The sequence below is a fragment of the Panthera tigris genome, chromosome B2, assembly GCF_018350195.1.
Source record: "Panthera tigris isolate Pti1 chromosome B2, P.tigris_Pti1_mat1.1, whole genome shotgun sequence".
NCBI lineage: Eukaryota > Metazoa > Chordata > Mammalia > Carnivora > Felidae > Panthera > Panthera tigris.
The window spans coordinates 98,171,851-98,191,680 of NC_056664.1; the positions used below are offsets into that span (position 1 = coordinate 98,171,851).

The 19,830-nt window shown below is 38.2% G+C and overlaps 1 protein-coding gene across 4 annotated transcripts in view; it reads right to left on the reverse strand.

Annotated features, from left to right (window-relative positions):
- Positions 1-19,830, reverse strand: part of AK9 (adenylate kinase 9) — a 141,439-nt gene that overhangs the window by 86,925 nt on the left and 34,684 nt on the right. For 3 of the 4 annotated variants that reach the window (XM_042986929.1, XM_042986928.1, XM_042986930.1), the window contains exons 11-16: positions 18,334-18,476; positions 18,077-18,257; positions 14,084-14,228; positions 10,125-10,223; positions 9,943-10,038; positions 4,503-4,651 (exon numbers count right to left, since the gene is read on the reverse strand). In XM_042986929.1, the coding sequence (XP_042842863.1) occupies positions 4,503-4,651; positions 9,943-10,038; positions 10,125-10,223; positions 14,084-14,228; positions 18,077-18,257; positions 18,334-18,476 (813 nt within the window). The remainder of the gene's footprint in view (positions 1-4,502; positions 4,652-9,942; positions 10,039-10,124; positions 10,224-14,083; positions 14,229-18,076; positions 18,258-18,333; positions 18,477-19,830) is intronic. The other variant, XM_007078737.3, reaches the window with a different exon arrangement.

The window sequence follows — 19,830 nt, forward strand, 5'->3', positions numbered from 1 at the left end:
CCGAGCCATCCAGGCGCCCCTTGATAAGTTTTTTTATGGATTTTGGATACTAACCCTTTATCCATATGTCATTTGCAAATATCTTCTCCCGTTCCATTGTTTGCCTTTTAGTTTCGCTGATTGTTTCCTTTGCTGTGCAGAAGCTTTTTATTTTGATGAGGTCCCAATACTTCATTTTGCTTTTGTTTCCTGTCTCCAGAGACATGTTGAATAAGAAGTTGCTGCAGCTGAGGTCAAAGAGGTTTTTGCCTGCTTTCTCTTCAAGGATTTTGATGGCTTCCTGTCTTACATTTAGGTCTTTCATCTATTTTGAGTTTATTTTTGTGTATGATGTAAGAAAATGGTCTAGGTTCATTCTCCTGCATGTCGCTGTCCAGTTTTCCCAACACTATTTGCTGAGGAGACTGTCTTTATTCCATTGGATATTCTTTCCTGCTTTGTCAAAGATTAGTTGGCCATATGTTTGTAAATCCATTTCTGGGTTCTCTATTCTGTTCCATTGACCAAGGTGTCTGTTTTTCTGTCAGTACCATACAATATCTTGATGATTCCAACTTTGTAATATAGCTTGAAGTCTGGGATTGTGATACTTCCAGCTCTGGTTTTCTTTTTCAGGATTGCTTTGGCTATTCAGGGTCTTTTCTGGTTCCATACAAATTTTAGGATTGTTTGTTCTAGCTCTGTGAAGAATGCTGGTGTTATTGTGATAAGGATTGCATTGAAGGTGTAGATTGCTTTGGGTAGTATCGACATTTTAACAATATTTGTTCTTCCAATCCATGAGCATGAAATAATTTTCCATTTTTTTGTGTGTCTTCTTCAATTTCTTTCATAAGGTTTCTATAGTGTATAGTTTTCAGTGTATAGTTTTTCACCTCTTTGGTTAGATTTATTCCTAGGTATTTTATGGTTTTTGGTACAATTGTAAATGGGATCGATTACTTGATTTCTCTTTCTGCTGCTTCATTATTGGTGTATAGAAATGCAACCAATCTCTGTGCATTCATTTTATATCCTGCCACTTTGCTGAATTCATGGATTGGCAGTTTTATCTAGCAGTTCTTTGGTGGAATGTTTTGGGTTTTCTATATAGAGTATCATGTCATCTGTGAAGAGGGAAAGTTTGACTTTCTCCTTGCTGATTTGGATGCCTTTTATTTCTTTGTATTATCTGATTGCTGAAGTTAGGACTTCCAACACTATGTTGAATAACAGTGGCAAGGGTGAACATCTCTGTTATGTTCCTGACATTAGGGGGAAAGCTCTCAGTTTTTCCCCATGGAGGATGATATTAGTGGTGGGTCTTTCGTATATAACCTTTATGATCTTGAGGTATGAACCTTCTATCCCCACTTTCTTGAGGTTTTTATCAAGAAAGGATGCTGTATTTTGTCAAATGTTCTCTCTGCATCTATTGAAAGGATCATCTGGTTCTTGTCCTTTCTTTATTAATGTGATGTATCACATTGATTGATTTATAGATATTGAACCAGCCCTGCATCCCAGGTATAAATCCCACTTTATAATGGTGAATAATTCTTTCAATGTATTGTTGGATCCGGTTGACTAGTATGTTGTTGAGAATTTTTGCATCCATGTTCATCAGGGAAATTGGTCTATAGTTCTCCTTTTTACTGGGGTCTTTGTCTGGTTTTAGAATCAAGGTAATGCTGGCCTCATAGAATGAGTTTGGAAGTTTTCCTTTCATTTCTATTTTTTGGAATAGTTTCAAAAGAATAGGTATTAACTCTTCTTTAAATGTTTGGAAGAATTCCCCTGGAAAGCCATCCAGCCCTGGGCTCTTGTTTTTAGGAAGATTTTTGATTACTAATTCAATTTCTTTACTGGTTTTGGGTCTGTACAAATTTTCTATTTCTTCCTGTTTCAGTTTTGGTAGTTTGTATGTTTCTAGGGATCTGTCCATTTCTTCCAGATTGCCCAAATTATTGGCATATAATTTCTCATAATACTCTCTTATTATTGTTTGTGTTTCTGCAGTTGGCTGTGACCTCTTCTCTTTCATTTTTGATTTTATTTATTTGGGTCCTTTCCTTTTTCTTTTTGATCAGACTGGCTAGGGGTTTATCAATTTTGTTAATTCTTTCAAAGAACCAGCTCCTGGTTTCATTGCTCTGTTCTACTGATTTTTTGTTTTTGTTTGGTTTCGATAGCATTGATTTCTGCTCTAATCTTTATTGTTTCCCATCTTCTGTTGGTTTGGGGTTTTATTTGCAGTTCTTTTTCCAGCTCTTTAGGGTGTAAAGTTAGGTTGTGTATCTGAGACCTTTTTTCCTTCTTTAGGAAGGCCTGGGTTGCTATATACCTCTCTCTTATGACCGTCTTTGTTGCATCCCAGAGGTTTTGGACTGTGGTGTTATCATTTTCATTGGCTTCCATGGACTTTTTAATTTCCTCTTTAACTTCTTGGTTAACCCATTCATTCTGTAGTAGGATGTTCTTTAATCTCCAACTATTTGTTGTCTTTCCAAATTTTTCTTGTGGTTGATTTCGTTTCATAGTGTTGTGGTCTGAAAATATGCGTGGTAAGATCTCGATCTTTTTGTACTTGTTGAGGGCTGATTTGTGTCCCCAGATATGATCTATTCTGGAGAATGTTGCATGTGCACTCGAGAAGAATGGTATTCCACTGCTTTAGGATGAAATTTTCTGAATATATCTGTCAAGTCCATCCGGCCCAGTGCGTCATTCAAAGCCGTTGTTTCTATGTTGATTTTCTTCTTAGATGATCTGTCCATTGCTGTCATGATCCCAGCATTGTGGGATCGAGACCCACACTGAGCATGGAGCCTGTTTAAGACTCTCACTCAGGACACCTGGGTGGTGCAGTGGGATAAGCATCTGACTTCGGCTTAGGTCATGATCTCATGATTTGTGAATCTGAGCCCTGTGTTGAGCTCTGCACTGACAGCTCAGAGCCTGGAGCTTACTATGAATTCTTTGTCTCCCTCTCTCTCTCTGCCCCTCCCCTGCTTGTGCATGTTCTCTCTCTCACTCTCTCTAAAAAATAAACGTTAAAAAAACGATTCTTTCTGTCTCTCTCTCCCTCTGCCCCTCCCCCACCACTGGCGCTCATGCATTCTCTCTTTTAAATAAAATAAATAAATAAATAAATAAATAAATAATTTAAAAAAATCTAATGTGACTTAAACTCCTCCACAATCCCAGAGTGGCAGTTTATCATCTAGTGACACTACATACATTCCTATATATATCAGAAATGCTTTGGTACTCCCTGTAGATTTGTATCCTCCAGAATAAACTCTGAAGAGAATGGAGAAATTTTTCCGTGAAGGGTCAGGATGGGGCTTCCATCATGCTAAAGACCTGCTTCACTTGTATGTCTCTCCTCTGGGATGCTCTGTCTCACCTTCCATGCAGAGATGACTATCTTGACCTTAGTGGGATTCCTACACCTTGCACATATCTACTTATCACTTAGTACATGATAGCTCATTTCATCAGCCTTCCCCACCTGGCTGATGGCTCCTTAAAGAGTTGCATTTAATTCATCTTCATAGCCCTAGAATCTAGCATATTAAAGGGCAAGCAGTAGGTTCTCAGAAGGTTTATTTTTTTAAACATTTTTTAAGTTTATTTATTTATTTGGAGGTTGGGAGGGGGGAGAGCACAGTGGGGGAGGAAGAGAGAGAGGGAAAGAGAGAATCCCAAGCAGGCTCTGTGCTGTTAGTGCAGAGCCCAATGTGGGGCTCAAACTCACAAACCATGAGATTATGACCTGGGCTGAAATCAAGAGCTGGACACCTAACCGACTGAGCCACCCAGGCACCCGTCAGAATGTTTCTGAAGGAATCAGTTGATGACAAAACAACCTGAAGACATGCAGAAGGAGTTGAAAGATCTCTATGGGAAGCTCAGAGGGGGACAGCAATTCATCCTGGGTACAGTCTGGGACTCAAGGAGCCTACCCAATGTGTTATAGAGTGGTGCTATACTCTCAAAATATTTTTTTTCTCCTCCCAACATTTAATTATATCACTTTCAAATTACATAGAAATACCAAAGAAATTCATTGAGAGTCCAAAACAGATTTGTTGTCTTTGGCTGTTGCTCTGAATGCTTACTCAAGGTCCCTGTACAAAACAGACCCATATGGATATCTTGTTCTTTATAAACCAGAGATAAACCTGGTTTACCATCAGTAAGACAAAGCATCTGAGGCTTCATTTTCCCCTTAGATTGGAAAATCACTTGTGTGTCCATCCATTTCCCCTATGAACACATGTTCAAGGTGGTTGGATGAAATAATTTAGCTCTGGAGTAAAATTTGTCTTGGTTAACAACTAATTAGCTCATAGATGAAATATCTGTTTTGGCACTGGCTTCCTATGCACCATATTTTAACCAACTGAACTCAGTTAAACAAAAGTTAAAGAATTAATTCCAAAGCTATGAAATTATATTGCATAGTTGTTGAAATTAAAAATAACTAAGCATTAAAGGTTTGGATATGGATTTCTTACCTCTTTGATGATTTCCTCTAGGATTTCAGCATGTTTTTCATATGGATGTTCAAAGTTCATATCCTTTGCCATTTTTACAGTCTCCTCTATTATAGAAAGAACCTCTGGATGATCGGCAGTTACCTCTTCTATTGAGTCTTCTGTTGAATCTAAAGTAAAATAACCTAATGCCGTTAATAATTTTAGTGGACAATGCCATTTGCAATAGAACATGATAGTTAATACTTGACCCCCCAAAATAGTATCTTTGTGTTTACTGCTGTACATGCTCCAAGAAGGGGGAAATAGTCTAGGGAGGAAATGTTAAGTTAGGAAACACAAAACATCAGAGCAGTGGCTTATAGCTAGTGTTTTGGAACAAAAGTGAATGAGGTAAGAAGAAAATCACGTCCAGCAGGAGTCAAAACCCAGGAAGCCAGGTAGAAGAGGTAGAAACCAAAGGATTGTAGGGCTCAAGCCAAAATATGCGCATCTAGGGAATTAATCAGAAAACAAGATGAATACTTCCAATTATAAGCATAAGACCACATGAAACAGTAAGTGGATAAGAAGCAGGCAGGTTGGCAGAGATGGAAGAATGGGTGGCACAGGCTGGTTTTTCTAGTGCTATACTTCATTCTTGTCCTCATTGCATTCTTGTCCTCATTGCACTCTTGTCCTCATTCTTGTCCTCATTGCATGCTGAATGCCTCCTCACACAGCTGAGGTGGTTCATAGACTGCATCATGATATAAACATTCATCCATTCCTCTAATCAGGCAAGAGATTGGCAGCTCCACTTGACTCCTCTACCTCTGCCTTTCCAGTTGTGCTTCCTGAGCTGCTGCCTTAATGCTCCATCCACCAGGGTCTCCTGCTAGAGCATAATTTATCCCAGCCCAGAAAAACTCCAAAGGGCTTTCAATGAGCAGCTTCTGCTGCCCTCTGCTGCGAAGTGAGGAATCTGTTCTTAGGGATGGAGAGAGCCAGCAGTTCCTGGGGAACCAGAGTGGAAGAGACAAGAACCCATGATGTTCCTGTAGCCTTGGGAAGGGGGCATGATGAGGCAGAAAGAGCCAGGCAAAGATACCAAATGCTCTAGAAGCTGCTAGTTGTTCACTCATTATCCATTCTTCTCGTCCTTAGTAACAGAATCCGGATTTTGTTGGGGTCAGCAATGTGTCCAGCTAAAAACACTACATCTCCCAACTTCCCTTATAGCTTAGATAGCCCATAGGTAAGATGTGAGCATATTTTTTTCGTGGTGAGACTTCCTGTCACTTCATTAAAGAAGAATAATTCAAAAGAAAAGCGGTGGGGCGCCTGGGTGGCTCAGTTGGTTAAGCGCCCAACTCTTGATTTTGGCTCAGGTCATGACGTCACTTGGATCGGTGAGATTGAGCCCCGCCTCGCTCCTCGGGGGTTCCGTGCTATCAGTGAGGATTCTCTCCCCCATCTCTCTGCCTGTCCCCCACATGCTCTCACTCTCTCAAAATAAATAAACTTTTTAAACAATTTAAAAAAATAAAGAGGAATACCTCAGCTGGGTGGAGTGCCAGTTTTTGTCCCTTACATTTTTCCTCTTCCTGCTAAGCACACTGTTATGATGGCTGGAGCATCATTGGCCATCTTGTAACTTTTTCTGGTAGCCACATGCCAGGGATGGCAGGACAGAAAGATAGAGTCCCTGTTTCACTAAAACAATAAATCACATTTTCTTTTTTTCTGTGTTCTTGCATGTCTAACTGTTCACCATAGAGTAGCCTTTAAGACAGAACATTAATAATGTTATTTTTAAATCACATCTTTCTCCTTCAAAATTCTTAAGAAATTATTTATGATTTTTAGATCCACAATCGAAGTGAACCAAATAACCCAAATATTAATTTACCTTTTTAGGGGTCCAACTTAAGATTTTTTAAAATATTAAATATTAGTGGCTGAGAGCTACTTTCTTTTAGGTATTTTGTTTTGTTTTGTTTCTTGTTTTTAAAGATGAATTTATTTCTTTTATTTTTTTAATTTATATCCAAGTTAGTTAGCATATAGTGCAACAATGATTTCAGGAGCAGATTCCTTAATTCCCCCTACCCATTTAGCCCATCCCCCCTCCCGCAACCCCACCAGTAACCCTCTGTTCTCCATATTTAAGAGTCTCTTATGTTTTGTCCCCCTCCCTGTTATTATATTATTTTACTTCCCTTCCCTTGTGTTCATCTGTTTTGTGTCTTAAAGTCCTCATATGAATGAAGCCATATGATATTTATCTTTCTCTGACTAATTTCACTTAGCATCATACCCTCCAGTTCCATCCATGTAGTTGCAAATGGCAAGATTTCATTCTTTTCGATTGCCGAGTAATACTCCATTGTGTGTGTATATATATACACACACACACACCACATCTTCTTTATTCATTCATCCTTCGATGGACAATTGGGCTCGTTCCATACTTCGGCTATTGCTGATAGTGCTGCTATAAACAATGGGGTGCACATGCCCCTTTGAAACAGCATACCTGTATCCCTTGGATAAATACCAAGTAGTGCAATTGCTGGGTCATAAGGTGGTTCTATTTTTAATTTTTTTGAGGAACCTCCATACTGTTTTCCAGAGTGGCTGCACCAGTTTGCATTCCCACCAGCAGTGCAAAAGAGATCCTCTTTCTCTGCATCCTCGCCAACATCTGTCATTGCCTGAGTTGTTAATGTTAGCCATTCTTACAGTTGTGAGGTGGTATCTTATTGTGGTTATGATTTGTATTTCCCTGATGATGAGTGGTGTTGAGCATTTTTTCATGTGTCAGTTGGCCATCTGGATGTCTTCTTTGGAGAAGTGTCTATCCATGTCTTTTGCCCATTTCTTCACTGGATTATTTGTTTTTTGGGTGTTGAGTTTGATAAGTTGTGTATAGATTTTGGATATTAACCCTTTATCTGATATGTCGTTTGCAAATATCTTCTCTCATTCCGTCGGTTGCCTTTTAGTTTTGCCGATTGTTTCCTTTGCTGTGCAGAAGCTTTTTATTTTGATGAGGTGTCAATAGTTTATTTTGCTTTTGTTTCCCTTGCCTCCAAAGATGCATTGAGTAAGAAGCTGCTGCAGCCAAGATCAAAGAGGTTTTTGCCTGCTTTTTTCTCAAGGATTTTGATGGCTTCCTGTCTTACATTTGGGTCTTTCATCCATTTTGAGTTTATTTTTGTGTATGGTGTAAGAAAGTGGTCCAGGTTCATTCTTCTGCATGTCGCTGTCCAGTTTTCCCAGCACCACTTGCTGAAGAGACTGTCTTTATTCCATTGGATATTCTTTCCTGCTTTGTCAAAGATTAGTTGGCCATACGTTTGTGGGTCCATTTCTGGGTTCTCTATTCTGTTCCATTGATCTGAGTGTCTGTTTGTGTACCAGTACCATACTGTCTTGATGATTATAACTTCATAATACAGCTTGAAGTCTGCAACTTAAGATCTTGACTAGAGCTTAGAAACTTCTTTTAAATGTAGATGTTCCACTGGTTTCATCTGTGAATAAAACTCTGTTAACACCTAAAGAAGAGTATTAATTGTAGGTGATTCCCAAAGAAGAGTGTGGTATGGGACCAGGGAGCCAGGACTCGTGTTCCTAATTTTTTTAATTAAATTTACAATCACAGTAATCAAATAGGTAAACAATAGGGCACATAATATCAGCAGTGAAAAATAAAGATAGTGACTGTTAACCTATAACAAAACAAGAGTAATTTTAGTTTCATATAATGCCAATGGATCTAAATTGGAAAAAAAAATCAAATTTGCCCTTCCTTGTAGACTTGTAACTAACAGTCTCTTAGCTCCAACAGGTAAAGGCTGTGCTTATCTCAGACAGATAGGGCAGGGAGAATGCTTTTATATGTGGGCATACTGGCAAGTGCTGGCATCACTCCAGCAGTAGGTAGAGGCCCTGATGCCTGCTTCTACCTTGGACTGCCTCCCTCAAAGAGAAAACAGACAGTATGGGGAAGAGGCTGTCTTTGTGTATTTGTCCTAGGAACTCTGCAGCAGCTGAGATGGGGCTCCCAGATGCTACTTGACCAAAATTTTAATGTCTGGGGTCTTCCCGTGAAGTATGTGTGTGTGTGTGTGTGCGTGTGTGCGTGTGCGTGTTGGAGAAGTGCCATACATAGTTGTCTGACAGTGCCCAGTTCAATTTCTATGATACTAAAATATACCACAGCCAAGCATACATCTGTCTGAATCAGGAGGAATCAACCAACCAAACAAACGAACAAAACCCCAGCTCTATATCATAAAACACAATAACTTAGAGATGCATTTTATTTATTTATTTATTTATTTATTTATTTATTTATTTATTTTAATGTTTGTTTTGAGAGAAAGAGAGTGTGAGTAGGACAGGGGCAGAGACACATAATCCGAAGCAGGCTCCAGGCTCTGAGCTGTCAGCACAGAGCCCGTCGCAGAGCTTGAACTCACAAACTGTCAGATCATGACCTGAGCTGAAGTCAGACGCTTAACTGACTGAGCTACCCAGGCACCCCTACAGATGCATTTTAAAACTAAATATCAAAAGGTTGGACCAATAGAAAAAAAAGCATATAAGTATATATTAAATCTCTGGTTGAGATGAAGGTTTTGTAAGGTCTGAAGGTAAATGGAAGAAATAAACAAAGTGAAAGTAATGATTTGACTACAAAAATATGAAAAATCCCTCTACTTTAAAAACAGCAAAATGATTTAAAAGACAAACCACCCAATGTGGAAAAAAATATAAAAAATAAGGTACTAATATAGCAAGTTATTATAGGAACCATATAATTGATATAACAATTTGGAAAAATTAGCACAAGACCAAAATGGTCAACTCAGAAAAGAAGAAGTATAAATGGTTAACAAATATTAAAAATTATATTTCAGAAATAGTCAAATGAAAATTGAAATTATATTTAAAAGAGAATATATCATGGGGAGCCTGGGTGGCTTGGTCGGTTAAGCGTCTGACTTTGGCTCAGGTCATGATCTCACAGTCCGTGAGTTCGAGCCCCGCATCGGGCTCTGTGCTGACCGCTCAGAGCCTGGAGCCTGTTTCAGATTCTGTGTCTCCCTCTCTCTCTGCCCCTTCCCTGTTCATGCTCTGTCTCTCTCTGTCTCAAAAATAAATAAACGTTAAAAAAAAAATTAAAAAAAAAAAGAAATTATATTTAAAAGAGAATATATCAAGAAAACAATAGCACATATTTTGTATATTACTGTGGGAACATTATTTGGAATAACTTTTGTGCAAAGCAATCTGACTCTGTCTATAAAAGTTCATACTCATTAAACTAGTGATTCCAACTATGTCAACGTAAGTGTCCAATTTGGGGGATAATTTTAAGCTTCAATACAAACGTGATAAAATATGAAATAAATGGAAATAAGATCCATAAGCATGGCATGAGTCACATTCATTTTGTTACCATCTTTACCAGTTTTAGAGGCTTGATCACCGAGGATATTTTCTGAATTCTTTTTGTCTTCACTGTCTTCTAAAGAGCTTTCTCTTTGGTATTCACGAGTGAACACTGCATGAAAGAATAATATGCTTTATCAGCTAATCTGTTTATAGTGGGAAAGATATGGCTAAGAACATCAGCAATATATTTATTACCATCTTCATCAAATGAAGACTGCATCTCTTCTAAAGTCTTATCCACATCAGTTGGGAACTTGTCATACTCCTTCCTTTCAAGTTCTCTTAAAGTTGACTCTGTTGAAAGATAGTAATGGATTGTGTTAGCAAATATAGTCGGGGGGTAGGGAGACAGGTATAGTGATTAAATCCTCCGCTTTTTAAAGACAGACAGACTTGTGTGTGAGTTCTGATTCAGACAGTGTGGCTTTGGCAAATCATTTGATCTCTGTTTCAATTTCTATTGGGCAAAATGAGGATTATCAAACTGAAAGCACTGTTGTAAGGATTAAATGAGATAATAGAAGCAAACACTTAGAAAATGCTTGGCACACAGGAAGCCTAATCCATGTTGGCTGTCATTCCCTGTGTTATTATAGAATTTTCTATGTTAAAAAAACCCTCAATATTCTCCACTGACAAATTTTTCTTAAAAGTATATTGGGAAAAAAGACAGTCTCTTTAAACAAATGGTGCTGGGAGAACTGGACAGCAACATGCAGAAGAATGAAACTAGACCACTTTCTTACACCATTCACAGAAATAAACTCAAAATGGATAAAGGACCTGAATGTGAGACAGGAAACCATCAAAACCCTAGAGGAGAAAGCAGGAAAAGACCTCTCTGACCTCAGCCGTAGCAATTTCTTACTTGACACATCCCCAAAGGCAAGGGAATTAAAAGCAAAAATGAACTATTGGGACCTTATGAAGATAAAAAGCTTCTGCACAGCAAAGGAAACAACCAACAAAACTAAAAGGCAACCAACGGAATGGGAAAAGATATTTGCAAATGACATATTGGACAAAGGGCTAGTATCCAAAATCTATAAAGAGCTCACCAAATTCCGCACCCGAAAAACAAATAACCCAGTGAAGAAATGGGCAGAAAACATGAATAGACACTTCTCTAAAGAAGACATCCGGATGGCCAACAGGCACACGAAAAGATGCTCAACGTCACTCCTCATCAGGGATATACAAATCAAAACCACACTCAGATATCACCTCCCGCCAGTCAGAGTGGCCAAAATGAACAAATCAGGAGACTATAGATGCTGGAGAGGATGTGGAGAAACGGGAACCCTCTTGCACTGTTGGTGGGAATGCAAATTGGTGCAGCCACTCTGGAAAACAGTGTGGAGGTTCCTCAGAAAATTAAAAATAGACCTACCCTATGACCCAGCAATAGCACTGCTAGGAATTTACCCAAGGGATACAGGAGTACTGATGCATAGGGGCACTTGTACCCCAGTGTTTATAGCAGCACTCTCAACAATAGCCAAATTATGGAAAGAGCCTAAATGTCCATCAACTGATGAATGGATAAAGAAATTGTGGTTTATATACACAATGGAATACTACGTGGCAATGAGAAAGAATGAAATATGGCCCTTTGTAGCAACATGGATGGAACTGGAGAGTGTTATGCTAGTGAAATAAGCCATACAGAGAAAGACAGATACCATATGTTTTCACTCTTATGTGGATCCTGAGAAACTTAACAGAAACCCATGGGGGAGGGGAAGGAAAAAAAAAAGAGGTTAGAGTGGGAGAGAGCAAAAGCATAAGAGACTCTTAAAAACTGAGAACTGAGGGTTGATGGGGGGTGGGGGGGGTGGGTGATGGGTATTGAGGAGGGCACCTTTTGGGATGAGCACTGGGTGTTGAATGGAAACCAATTTGACAATAAACTTCATATATTGAAAAAAAAACAACAATGAAAGAAAAAAGTATATTGGGAGTGAAATTAGCAAAACTAGGAAATTAGTGGAACTAGCAAGAAAATTCCAATTAAAATGATTTTAAGAACCCTACTGTCAGATTTAGAATAATTACTGAATTTGAAAAAGGAAAGGAAGAGATTTTTAAGTTTGCAGTATATAAGAGATGGCCTCTGTTTCTAAATTCCAGTGGAAGAAAGCAATTCGTGGCAAGACCTAAAATCTATGATTTCATGCCGTAATTTGATATGAAAGGACTCACTACAGACTCCAAGAAACATTACTGATCACTGCTCTTCTTAACTGGAGCCCAACTAGTTGCTCTCCTGATCCAGGTTTCATTTAAATGTCCTCTCTTCCCTGCTCATCCTAACACTCCAGCACCCCTGCCTCATTACAGCCTGACCTACTACTGTGTTATATTTTTTCCATTTGTTCACTTGTTTCTTTTTTCCTCCTCTGTATTTCATTAAAATGTAACAATCACAAAGACAGGAGTTTCTGTGTCTTGTTAACTGCTGTGGCCCAGTGCCTAAATCATGTGTAATACACAGTGGGTACTCAAGTTGAGTGAGTTAATGAATTCATTTTGTCAAGCCTTAAATAAGTTGAATAACAAGCCATCTTGGTCAATATTTCTCAAGCTTTAGTTTGTGAGTTGTCCATGAATATTTTAAAAACTTTTTGTTTTTCTTTGAAGATAACATACTAAAATTTAAATTCATTCTGAATCATCTGGATGATCTTTTGGATGGCAGGTAATTTAAAGGCTGGTCTTTTTGCTGTTGTTTTTGCAATCCCCTGGGCACCGTGTTGGACTCTTTTACTTGTTTGTAGGCTAATGAGAAAGGAGAGAGGCAGATTCGTTAGGCAAATAACCTGTTTTTTTCCTAGCAAAAGTTCAACAGTGCCATGTAGGAAGAGATAATTTCCTTGCTATTTAAATAATTTCAAGCATAGAAAATGACAGAAGCTTTCCAATTTATGTAAAAAGTTTTCCTCATCTGGAGAGTTACAGAACTGTGTTAATTGATCACTAAGGCTTCTTCCAGCTTCACTGTTTTAAAATTTTTCGGGGCGCCTGGGTGGCGCAGTCGGTTAAGCGTCCGACTTCAGCCAGGTCACGATCTCGCGGTCTGTGAGTTCGAGCCCCGCGTCAGGCTCTGGGCTGATGGCTCGGAGCCTGGAGCCTGTTTCAGATTCTGTGTCTCCCTCTCTCTCTGCCCCTCCCCCGTTCATGCTCTGTCTCTCTCTGTCCCAAAAATAAATAAAAAACGTTGAAAAAAAAATTTAAAAAAAAAAAATTTTTTTTTCATATTTATTCATTTATTTTAAGAAACAGAAGAGAGTGCACACAAGCAAGAGAGGGACAGAGAGAGGGGGAGAGAGAATCCCAAGCAGGCTCCATGCTGTCAGCACAGAGCCCAACATAGGCTTGATCCCATAAACTGTGAGATCATGACCTGAGCCAATATCAAGAGTCCAATGGTAAACTGACCGAGCCACCCAGGTGCCTCTTTGTAACTTTTGAATTTGAAATTAAAATTCCCCAAATAGAAAAAAAAAATTTTTTTTAAGTTTATTTATTTCTTTTGAGACAGTGAGAGGGCACATACACGCACGTGAGTGGGGGAGTGGCAGAGAGAGAGGGAGAGAGAGGATCCCAAGCAGGCTCCACACTGTCAGCATGGAACCCGATGTGGGGCTTAATCTCAGAACCGTGAGATCATGACCTAAACCCAAATTAGAAGTCAGATGCTCAACTGACTGAGCCACCCAGGTGCCCCAGAAAAACTTAATTACAATGGGGGCTGACATACACACCTACATACTAAAGTAGCAGCAGCAGCAACAACAACAACAATGTAAACTCCACAAGAATCAGGCAGAATGTTGTCACAATTGGTGTAAATGAAGGTATATAAATTCTACTCAGTCTCTGCCCAGCCAGCAAATCCATAATAGTAAATCTAAATTTGGAAGCTCTTTCTGATTCCTTTCCTTAGAAGCCTAGGACTGAAATCTTTTCTCTGTTCATGAATCAGGTTTATGTATATTCATGTCTTCAACCCATTATTAAGAGGCTGCACCGTACAACATGCTGGGGACAACATGCTGGGGGATCGAGGCAAGCAAAACAGGTCCTAGCCCTCAGGCAGCCAGGCTGAACTGTTGACCTAAGCTTAGAACACGCATTTAAAAGAGATAGTTCACCTTGTCTTTTAGCTTGTAGTTTTGTGAGAAGCTGTTCTTTCACAGCTTTAATCGCTGCTTCGGTGGCCTCAGCGATAGTATCGTTTATTAATGACTGAAGGGCTTTATCAAAACGTGGTTGAACAAGTTTGGCATAGTCAATTACCTGCAGAGAATATTTGAGAAAAGCAACAAAAGCACAAATCACATGAATATTAAACACATTGTTCACCTGTATCTATTTCTAGATCTATACTTACCTATCTCAAACATCTTAATGCTGCTTGAAGTATGTTATTTTCGGAATTCAATGTTTTTGAGTACATGCTTTCATAGAAATTCAGACATACTTTCCATGTAGTATGATGTATTTATATATGTATGTATCATGTAATATATATTCAAATTACGTGTTTTTAAGTCAATTTTTCATGGATAACTTACATACAATAAAAGGCATCCATTTTAAGTATACAGTCTAATGAGCTTTGACGAATATATACACATAACAACTATAATCAATATATGGAACATTTATATCACTCCAGAAAGTTCCCTTATGCTTCTTTATAGTTAGTTCCTGGGCCCTGGACACTACTTTCTGTTTTCTGTCACTATATATCAGTTTTGCCTTTTCTAGAATTTCATATAAATAGAGCCATTTAGTATGTAATCTTTCTAACCTTTTCTCCTTTATACACTGTTTTTGAGATTCATCAGTGTCATTGCATACATCAGTAATCAGTTCCTTTTTACAGTTAAGCAGTATCACTGAATGAATATGCCGCAGGTTTTTTTTTTTCTTATTCATTCATCTATTGATGGACACTTGGGTTTTTCCAGTTTGGGGCTGTTATATAAATAAACTAGCAATGAACATTTGTGAGGAAGTCTTTTTGTGGTCATATGTTTTTATTTCTCTTAGACAAATACCTAGAAGTGGAATTACTGGGTCATATTGTAAATGTATATATGATTGAAAAAAAATTTTTTTAATGTTTATTTATTTTTGGGAGATAGAGAGAGACCGAGTGCAAGCAAGGGAGGGGCAGAGAGAGAGGGAGACACAGAATCCGAAGCAGGCTCCAGGCTCCGAGCTGTCAGCACAGAGCCCGACATAGGGCTCAAACTCATGAACCGTAAGATCATGACCTGAGCCAAAGTCGGACACTCAACTGACTGAGCCATCCAGGCGCCCCAAATGTGTATTTGATTTTATAATAAGCCATTAAACCATTTCCAAAGTGGTTGAACTACTTTACTTTCCTACCAGCAAATGTATACAAATTACAGTTACTCCACATCTTCACTAACACTTGGTTTTGTGAATCTTTTAAATTTTAGCCATTGTAGCGGGTGTGAAGAAGTATCTCGTTGTAGTTTAAATTCACATTTCCCTGATCACAATTCATTTTGACCTTCTTTTTTGGGTGCTGTTGGTCAATCACTCGCTTTCTGTTTTTAATCATATGTTCAACTTTTGGCCATTTAAAAAACTGGGTAATAATTCTCTATATATTCTGAATATAAGACCATTGTAGAGTAGATAATATGCTCTACATATCGGGATGTTAGAAATATATTTCTATATGCCTCTTAAGTTTAAATAATACTTCCACACTTCTAGATTCCATTTTACTTTTCCTTCAATATGCTTATATTACTTTATTCCAGGCCAATAAATATACATCTTCACTGTCATTTTTAATGGATGCACGGTATTAGATATTAGATGAACATATTATGCCTTATTTAACTAAAATGCTAATAATATATATTTAGGTATACATGTTTTTACTATTATAATAGTAACTAGGCTATGATGAACACAGTTATGTATCTATCTTTGATCAGTTTCTTTACCAAAAATTTATAAAATAGGATTGGCAGTTCAAAGGATATGCAAAGGACTTTAGGCTCTTACATATTTCTAATTGCCATCCCTAATGGTTATGCTCTTACAAGCATTATATGAAAATGTACTTCTCCACATCCTAGCCACACATCAATATTGGGTATTAACAGTGATCTTTCAACTCCAACAGTGAGATTGACAGATCTCTGGGGTTTTTTGGCATCTCTCTGGTTATCAGGGAGGTGATAACCATTTTCTCATGATTAATGGCTATGGTGTTGTATCTATTATTTTGGGAATTGTTTGTTTGCTACTTTTTTCCATTAGGGCTTCATCTGCACTTTGGTTTGTAAGAGCTCTTTATATTTTAAACTTATAATTCCTTTGTCTGACACATACTTTAATATAATGTTTGTGGTTTGTAAACAAACCATATGTGGTAATGATAAACCACAGAGTGGTAGAAAATATTCATAATGCTTATTATCTAAAAAGACCTTGCATATAGACAATTTAAGGAACTCCTACCAATAATATGTAAAAAAAAAAATTTCAAATGCCCAATAGGCTTGAGCAAACACTTCAAAAAGAGAATATTTGAATGACCAATAAACAAAGAAAAAATGTCTAACCTCATTCATTTCAGGGAAATGCAAATTAAAACCACAGGGAGATACACCTATTAGAATGGCTTAAATTAAAAAGACTGACTATAACGAAAGTTGGAAGGAATGTGGAATAACATAATTCTCACACACTGCTGATCAAGTTGTAAATGGATAGAATTCATTTGGAAAAGTTTGGCGTTCTCTACACAAGTTGCATACTCAATGTCCCAGGAATCTTACTACTAGATATATCTCCAAAACATATAAAGATACCATGTGTGCACCGTAAGACATGTACAAGAATGTTTATAGCAATATTATTCATAATACTCAAACTGTAATCAATCCAAATTTTATTAACACTCAAGTGGATAAATAACTTATAATATAATACAATCAATATAATGCAATAAAAAATACATAGATCGAGGCTATATGCAGTAACATGTATAAACAACACTCATAAATATCATAATCATAATGTTAAGTGAAAAAAGCCAGGCACAAAGAACATAAATTGTCTAAGTCTAGAAAGTTAAAAAAAAAACATGCAAACTAATCTATGGCATTGGATGTACGCTTCCAAGGTAAAACCATAAGAGAAAAGAGTAGGAGTGAATACCATCAAGTTCGGGGCAGAACTTACCTTTGTGGAAGGAATAAGAGGATCAACACTGGGAAGAGGCATGAGGGGGTTTTCAGGGTGCTGGCAACTCCATATTTGTCCTGGGTGGTGGTTATATGGGGTTTTTTTGGTGGTAATTCACTGAGCTTCACTTTTCTGTTTGTTTGTCATATGTTAGAGTAAAAAGTTAAAGCAAATAGAAAATGTCACCCCTGAGTTCAAAGGAATAGCACTTGAAATAAATCCAAACTCCTTCTTCTCAGGGCTGCAGTGTTCTGTCTGACTACATCTTCAGCCCTCATCATCTTCTGCCTTCCCCCTTGTGTTCTCTACTCCAGCACACTGGCCTTCGCAGAACTGCTGTCCATTCTAACCCCTCACCGAATCCTTGGGTTCTGCCTTCAAATTATACCCTCCATCTGCCTACACCTTACCACCTCTACTGCTATCACTCTGGTCTAAACTACACATGATTTCTCTTCACTTTACTGAGGGTGGAGAACAAGATCTCTGGGGAGAGAGGCCAAGGAATGGACAGGCCAGGGTGTCTGTCACCACAGAGGGTCATCTTGGCAGATACTAAGGATGATGGCAGGAGTGACTGCATGGAGAGAGGGATGGTGAGCTAGGATTGTGACCCAGGAAACAGGAGATGAATGAAACCAAAACAGGTAATGGGTGGCACAGTCCACATGACATAGCAGTCAAACCTGGGGGCTTTGGGGAAGCAGGGAAAGGCTGTGGACTCGGAAACTGCAATAAGCAGCAAGGGGGAGGCTTTCCCCACACCAAACCCAGTGAAACAATTACCCAATTGACGGTGTGAAATTAAGAACACTAAATACAAATCTTGTGAATCCGAAAGTCCTACAAATTATAGTCAAGTATAGGTAGGTAGATAGCTAGCTAGCTGAATGAGTACTTACCTTTCCTTTGTAATTTTCTGCAAGCAAATTGCTAAGTGTTGTTTTCCCTGAAGACTGAGGTCCAAATATGAATACTTTAAATGGTGGTGCCGGCATAGGCGGAAGAAGATAGGGACGTGGGTTCAATAAAAATTTTTTTAATGCTTCTTCTGATGAAAGACAGTACATTTTACCTAGAAAACTTAAAATATGCCATAATCATAAACAACTGAAAAGAGGTACGGACAAGTTTTAAATTTAAGTTGTGAAAATCTTACCTCACGGAAAAGTCTGGTAGTCCTGGATTAATGTTACCTTCTTTTAAAGTCACAGGACATGTACGTCCCCATCTGCTTCTCTGCCATCTATACCTTGGTGCGATAAGTTTATAAGATGCCAGAGTACGGAACAGCTCATCCTGCTAATCACAAATACCACACTAAAAATGTGGGCATCGTTTTGCTAAAATTAACAGTATGAAGTATTTAATTTTTTAGTTGGTAGTGCTTTGCTATTTAAGAAAGAATTTATTAAGAAAATGTTGGCTTTTTTCTTAATTGCAAACATTCTGTACTTGTCCAAAATGTAATAAGATAAATAGTTGTCATTTCTATTATGACCCTGGTTTAAATTTTATCAAGCATTTTGTGCTATGAAGTAGAAAGACTATAATGTAGATAGAATGTTTTTTATGATCTTCTTGTATTACCTGATTTGAAAAAATTCTTACTGAAAAGGTTTGAAAATGCACCAGATTCTTAGTTTAACTAAGTTTTTAAATAGTAACATGTTATATACAGCTTGCTTTTTTTTTTTTTTTGTATTTATTTAGCTCTTTTGTTTTTAAAATAAAAAGTCCCCCTCAGTATTCCTCTGTTGGTGCCCTCCAGAGAAGTTAGGTCCACTTCTCCACAGACTGCAGATTGCTGAGGGGTTCACTGTCCTCATGCTACCTTAGCAGGGGACGAAAGAGCCAGGGAGAGAGAGCATGGTGAGCAACTGCCGGGGGGAAAAGGATCCAGGTACGCTCTCTCCAACCTTCAGATGTAGATCTCACACGTATCTGCTGGCTCCAGAGTTGACTGTGGAGGACAGGTGAGAATGGGGTCTCACCTGGACCTCTGTAGCATCAGAGAATAAAGAGGCATGCACACTGCGGAGGATGCTGCATGAATGTTGGAAACTGAAGGTTGAAAGAAGTAGCTAACTGTTAAGGAGACTGTCGTTGCTTAGAGGAGGTGCATGAGACCAATAACCTAATCAGTGGGCCACATTAGGCTACCACCCTTCTCGATGGAGTCTACAGACAACGAACCAGGGACTGAAACGTATCTAGTTAAGCCAGGAGGCGGTCACTCTTTCCTTATCATCTCTACCTCCTGTCCAAACTTGGGAAAAGTATTTGAAAAGCAGACGCATTCTCTCCAGGAAAGGGTGTTTGAATGGCAGACCACGCTCCTCTCTCAACCATTGTCACATCCATAATACAATAGTGTCAGGAACACAGTAGTTATATGAAAAAAGGGTTCAATGATTTGAAGGAATAAATGAGTGTTTATAGAGCGGAGGGCTTTTATGATGTCTCTGCTTTCTTTGGTGTTGCAAGATTTTTAAAATGAACTTGAGTTTCTTTCTCATTATTCTTGTGGTTGTTTTGATTTTATTGTCTTTGTTTCAAGACTTTTGTGTTTATTTTATTTATTTATTTATTTATTTTTAAAAATATTTTAACATTAATTCATTTTTGAGAGACAGAGAGAGACAGAGTGTGAGTG